The sequence below is a fragment of the Electrophorus electricus genome, chromosome 5 (genome assembly GCF_041902795.1).
Source record: "Electrophorus electricus isolate QZ-2024a chromosome 5, ASM4190279v1, whole genome shotgun sequence".
Taxonomy (NCBI): domain Eukaryota; kingdom Metazoa; phylum Chordata; class Actinopteri; order Gymnotiformes; family Gymnotidae; genus Electrophorus; species Electrophorus electricus.
Window position 1 is genome coordinate 11,078,386 of NC_137501.1, and position 6,694 is coordinate 11,085,079.

Here is a 6,694-nt window from a genome sequence, read left to right on the forward strand (position 1 = left end):
TTGCTTTGGCGTTTTAGGTATGCATTTTGTGGCTAATTTTGGACTTATTACCGTACCGTTGCTGGGACTATATCTTCTGTACGCGCTCTCAAAGCCCGCTGCTAGATCAGTGGGTGAGTGACTAAAATACTGTGGAGTGATTAAAAAGTATCGCGCGCTTGTTAACACACGTTTTTGTTTGTTTGTTTGTTTTGTTTTGTTTTGTTTTTTTTAATGTCCGTTGCTCTATTATTTATTTAACAGATCGTTATAATATGAAAATCGGAATTCATTGTCGTTTACTGCAAATTGTGGTGATGCTCTCTTATTTCAGAGCTGTAATTCCAGATGCCAGGAACAAATATCACGAGCCTTTCTGTCTTCGCACGAAATCAGCTTTTGGGCAAACTCATTGTAGTTTTCTTAGAAGATCAGCGGCGTTAGCGCCTCTTCTTTTTTACTGGACTATTTGGACAACAGACAAACACATTGAAAAGTGTTCGATAAGCGCCGAGCCAGGTTTAATTGAAAATTACTTTACTTTGTGTCGTGAAAGGCGCACCTGGGATTTAAAGGAAACGCAGTATCTGAATCTTAATATAAGTCAGCTTTTGGAGCCTAATAGTCCATGTGAATTTCTACCGAATACGCTTAGACACTTGAGGTGGAATAGGAGGGACTTGGACCTGCTCCATCATTCTGGAGGCAAAATTCGACAGAAGCGGGCTTGGATATTACCAGGGACATTGTGGTGCGGCCTCGGAAGCAGGGCTGGGGACTACGAGCAGTTGGGTGAGTAGATTTGAGACTACTGTATGACTTTATCTAAATTAATTCTGACGAATGTCTGTCAAAAGCAGTTAAAATGGTTCATTATTGTCATATTTATTTACTCTCACCTAGGGATGTTTGAGCCTGTAGACAGATGCTGCAGAGAGCATGATCACTGCAACCACATCATTCAGCCCTTCACTCTTAATTTTGGGGTGTTCAATCCTACCTTATTCACCATTTCACATTGCGACTGTGACCACAGGTGATTGCTGCTAGCTGGAAGGCATGGACTTGCATTCCATTCCTATATGATATGTGTTTGTACCCTACAGGAAGACTCTTGAGAATCATAATTTATCCTCTTACTTGTATATATTCAGTCTTTCTCTCATTGGAGGAGCTAGGAACATGGGAGAGAGCAAAGATTACACATTAAAAACTTATTTTAATAGTAAAACAATTAACAGCAAACTGTACATTGCAGGGATCTCACAGACCAACTGGGGAAACAACACAATGCTGCCAATTGTCTTTAATTGGTACCTATAAGAATATTCTCTGTGTGCATATATTGAAAAAAGTTACAGAAAAAGAATAACAAATAGAGATAGTGAAAATATTTTTTTAATTGTGTCATTGCAGCACTGAATTATAATCTTTACAGCATAATTGCCAGTTACTTACTATAAAGCAACGACTTATATTACAAAATATGAGCATTGCATTGCATTGTTTTTACAGTGTTGAATCTCCTATTAATTGCTGTTGAATTTACAGTTTTGGGGTGGAAGTTTTTATGTTCAAGTAGTAATATATATTGTAGCTTGCTGATATATTTGCTGCCACTGTATTACTGTGTATTATTTAGCAGGATCCTTTTTTACAGTGTGTGTAAACCTCTTTTGCCACATTGAGTATTGGTATATGCATGAATAGCCTGAAGATGAATATTTGTTGAACTATGTTTTGGCATGTACAAAGTGCAAATATACATGAAGGAGTTAATTATATGTTACATGAAGTGCTACCAGTCTGGGTGGCATTATTAATTCTGTTTTGTTCTCATTTCAGGAGAAGAGCACATTTTTAACAGCACCAAATGTCTCTCTCTCTCTCTCTCTCTCTCTCTCTCGCTCGCTCTCTCTCTCTCTCTCTCTCTCTCTCTCTCTCTCTCTCTCTCATACATTTAGGTTTAAGCAATGTCTTCTAGATATTAATGGCACAGTATCAAACATGGTGGGATACACTTTTTTCAATATCCTTAAGATCCGCTGCTTTGATCTTATCAAGAAGAAAGGGTGCACAAAGATAAACTGGTTTGGAATGTGAGTGTTGAAAATACAGAATGCCAACAATTAATCAGTCCACTCTGTTCTGCAAGGAATTTTCTATGTAGATGTATATATACTGATGTCAGACTTTTAGTATCTTTAGTTGAACTGCATGTGTTAACTTGTCTTACACCCTTGTCTGTCTTTACCTCCGGTGGCAACACAAAACACACCTCTGTTCCATTCCCACAAACTGTGCCTTTCTGAGTTTTGGCAGTGGTATCTTTTGGCATAACTATTTCTAATGAGCCATGAATGTGTGTTGCTTCAAGTCTTCACTCTTCTCTTTCAGGTGCACATCAGTTGAGGTTGCCCCCTTTGCAATCCTCAAATATCCCACACCATACAATGTTGTGAGTTCAAACCATGAGAAAATTGTCATTACTGAGCAATCAGTTTATCATGCAAAATCATCAATTAATAGCAAGAAAATAAATATCAAACCTAAACAAAGAAAACGACCAGAATCTCAAGGGAGATATGTTCATCTAACACATTTAAGACGGGATGCATTGAAGTTGAGTGAAAAGTTGAAGCACCAATATGGTACAAGCAAGACAGCCTTAACGAGAACTACAACTCTGTCTTCAGTTTGGAATACCACAACACACCTCAGCTCTCTCACAACCCATAATTCCAAGTTGGTTCATCAGAAGACGCAAACAGTTAATCAGAACAGATCTGAACTATGCCCAACAATTTCCACTCATGAACGCATGACAGGATCACAGCGATGCCATGATCAAAAACCACTTATAAATCAATTTTCAAAGAAAAAGTCTACACATAGGAGAAAGATGTCCGCATCTCAAAGCCACACCACTGCAAAACAAAATGACACAATCCAAAGTTCTAAACCTCTGAGGGCAAAGATCAATTGTCTTTCTATTGGGCCTCCAAGAGGTGATAACCTCAAGCTAAAACAACAAAGAGGAAAATATTGCAAGGGATACAGTGCATCGAAACATAAATTAAATACAACTATATCTCCAAAGTTTTCAACCTCATCTCTGGCAAAAATCAGAGGGAAGAAATCAAAGGAAAAAAATCAGAAGCAAAAAATTAAAGTGAGCTATCCATTTAACATTAGCACATTTGTAGAAATAAAAAACAAACTAACGTACGTCACCAAAGTTTCTAAAACCAGGAAGCCATCTTCGGCAAAACGTATGCCATTTATCAAACTTAGAAACACATTCTGGAGGAACATTACTTCACACCCAAAGATTAATGAAATATCATTACTCCAAGGAACTTCATGGCCAACTTCTAGGTTTAAGAATTCTTCATCTACAAAACAGGAATCAATGTCACCAATAAGGAAAAACACTTTGTTAAAGGAAATGTATAAATCTCCAAATAAAAACTCCGCAGTGATGAATAATGCTTGTGAGACCAAAACCACATTGTCTGGATCTGCAGCTCTAGTGCAGAAGTCCATGTCCATTCTAAAAGAAAACATGGTATTTGCAACTGAAACAACAGGAACACCAAACTCCTCTGTTTGGAATATCACCATCTTCACTTCTGAAGATTTTAAACCAACAGGTAATTAGTTTCATGTTCTCAATCATGTTCTTGTGCATACTCTTATTTATTACATTTTTATAAAGCATCAATCAAATACAGTATTGGAGCTACATTACTTGACAACATTTATTGTGCAATTAAAACAATTGTGCAAAAAATATGACATCCGTTTTTGTTTAGATCGTATTGTAAGTCGCATTGGATAAAAGCCTCAGCTAATTGTCATAAATGTAAGTGTAAATGTAGCTCTTGTGAGAACCGTTTAGCATGACCTAATTTTGGCAACAGCATACTGTAGCTTTCATATATTAGTAACAACAGTACGATTTATGAGTGAAGTTTTGCTTTAATGCCGCTTCAACCAGAAAGTGCAATGTAACAAGGCATTTGTGTAAAAATGAAAGAAATGCCTTTAGGCCTATAACTGCTTCAACTACAGCTGCTGTGACCAAAGGTTACATTCATTATGTATCTGAGATTCCTGAGATACCACTGAAGTGTTGAGGCAACTGAAGAATGTCCATATACTAATCCCTGGAGAGAAAAATTAAATATATACTCCTAAAAGGTGAACCATTTTGGGCTTAATTAGCATTTACCTGTAAGGTAAATTCAGTGTTATATAGAGCCCCTGTGTGTCTGCAGAGAACTATCAATAAAGACATTTTCTGAAATAAAATGAATCTTTGACTTTTGCTGTAGCACTGCCAGCTGCTTTCAACATTCTTTATTGCACAATCCTATTAATAATCATTTAATGATAATAATTGTAATTTAATTATTTTATCGAAGAATGTATATATGGTGGATCAAAGCTTACCAAAATCATCAATTTAACTGGTGATCAATTCTAAAATTACATAAAATGCAAGACTTTGTTTCTATAACATTGTTACTCTAGATGAAGCTGAATATGCATACATTTATTTTATTTCCTAGAGCTTCAGCACAAAGATTCCAGTACTGCTCATATTTAGGTTTCAACAGATACTAGTGAAATAAACACTGTTTTAACCTGTTGTTGTGTTTACAATAGTGTATTTTTTGTGAAAAAAATCTGTAAGGTGGACTTGCACGTTTTCCAGAATCTCCATCAATATGTGATGCAGCTAGATACTTGGATGACTGCAAGTGCAGAATCCGTCCCATGGAGAAGATATATGGACATTATAACACAGAGTCAAGAACAATTTATCATTGTGACTGCATACACAAGTAAATAAATACATAGTTATTGCAGCCAAACATTCCAGGACATTCCTATGTGCCCATTTATGTATATTTTTTTATCCACTCTTCTTGTGTGTTTCTCATTTTCTTCCAGATTGACCAGTCATTTAAAACAACTTAAGAAAATCAAGAAAGTCAAGTTTTTTCTTGCAAAATTTGTATCCCTGTCTTGCATTGAAATACCAAATATCAAAGAATGCAACAAACACACAGGGTTTGTAATAATGCATAAACCAATACACAAATATTCTGCCAAAGTTTAAATAACAAGAAAGATTTTAAAATATCAAAATTTTGCTTTTATTTTGAGAGTAATGTATAATTGGTTTTTTTTCTTTATACATAGTTGTCCTGCTGTCCTCACCAAGGTGACAGAACTAGAGTCAACGTTTGTGAATAAAGAAGATGAAGTTACAGCAAAAGATGAAAGAAAGTCTGCAACTAAAAGAGCTTCTGATCAACTTTACAAACATTGCCTTGGGATTTTTTATCCTAGAAACCCACTTGTTGGAAATGGTCTATCTTGATGACTACAAATACTGACAGGAAAATGCAAAATTCCAGTATCTGTATTCTTCTGGTATATTTGCAGTTATCAGAACACCCAGAGCCTAATGATAAACTGAGATTGTGCCTTATTGCCTCAGAAATGAAAAATATATTGACTACCCACCAAGGATTAGCAGAACAAATGACAAATTAAACAACTTTATTAAATATATGCTTCTAAAGGCAATTGCTTGGATAAATGTACAGTAAAGGTGGTATATATTGTAGCTTTAAGTAGACAAACATTACCAAATTCAATAATGTATTCATCTTGTCTGGGTGCTCTCTTTGTCATAATGTTGATGAGTACAGTTCATTTAAAGCTTCAATAAGAGTTTATTGTACTGCATAAGAAAAGTTATAAATACATTTGTTGCAATTTTTGAATAAAGATACATTTTGTCTGTCAGCTTCTAGAGTGCATACTTTTGCATAAAAGTCCTTATAACAATTAACAATCATAGTCTAGTAATTTTCCTTCAATATTGAACTTTTGTGTGTGTTTGTGTCATTATTAAAAAATTTTCTTGTGTTCTGTATAGGCATGTTTATTAATGTTTATCTAATTTTATCCACAAATACAAAATTGTTACTTTACAGTTCTGTTTACAGTTCTGTTTACAGTTTTCATGTGTAAGAGACAATGTTTTTTTTAATGCAATTCTGGAAACAAGGAACAGTGTTTAATGAGCAATAGACAAAAAGGAAAGAGCTGGCAGAATGCTCAGACAGAAGAGCGGCAGCATCGACAGAAGGATGAGTATACGGCTATGGGGGCTCAAATGCAAAGCGCTGGAGAGAGGTGCCCATGGGATTTAAATAAGGAGAGCAGGCGATGAGGAACAGGTATAAGTAATAAATAATAAGCAGGTGATTGTGACGTGTGATTAGTGGATTCCTGGCATGTTCCCAGGATGCTTACTGAGGCTGTCCCTGTCTCTACTTTTATTCCTAGCTGTACAAATTAAAATTGGGTTCCCTGGTAGACAAGCTTTCACTGTTTCTCAATTGTTTCATTTAATAGTATAGTTCAATTCCTTTAGTTTAGCTGAGAGGCATTTAGTTACTGGAGTGTATGTGGGTGCAGTGTTCTCAGATTTAACAGGCTGTGTTTGAAATGGCTTTCACAGGAATAAAGGAATGGAAGTAGACACAGGTGAGGCTGATATAAAAGTGATAGTCAAACAACGAGGAGATCATGACAACACAAGAGGAGGCATGTACACATAAAAGCTGACAGTAACAGGAGGACAATAACAAAACAAAATGCTGGCAAGGGGGCTGTTACACAGTCAAGAATA

At 35.9% G+C, this 6,694-nt stretch overlaps 1 protein-coding gene across 1 annotated transcript; it reads left to right on the top strand.

Annotated features, from left to right (window-relative positions):
- Positions 1-254: 254 nt before the first annotated feature.
- LOC113589082 (uncharacterized) lies at positions 255-5,371 on the top strand. The gene is made up of 8 exons (XM_035530024.1): positions 255-771; positions 883-1,015; positions 1,944-2,078; positions 2,377-3,251; positions 3,507-3,632; positions 4,700-4,829; positions 4,939-5,058; positions 5,191-5,371. The coding sequence occupies exons 1-8, from the start codon at positions 255-257 to the stop codon at positions 5,369-5,371; spliced, it is 2,217 nt and encodes a 738-aa protein (XP_035385917.1).
- Positions 5,372-6,694: the final 1,323 nt, after the last annotated feature.

Excerpts from the sequence above, each read along its gene's own strand:
- LOC113589082 (XM_035530024.1), top strand. The coding sequence starts at position 255 with ATGAAAATCGGAATTCATTGTCGTTTACTGCAAATTGTGGTGATGCTC. Across the intron at positions 1,016-1,943 it reads CATTGCGACTGTGACCACAG|GTTTAAGCAATGTCTTCTAG; the intron begins GTGATTGCTGCT and ends TCATACATTTAG. Across the intron at positions 2,079-2,376 it reads AAGATAAACTGGTTTGGAAT|GTGCACATCAGTTGAGGTTG; the intron begins GTGAGTGTTGAA and ends CTTCTCTTTCAG.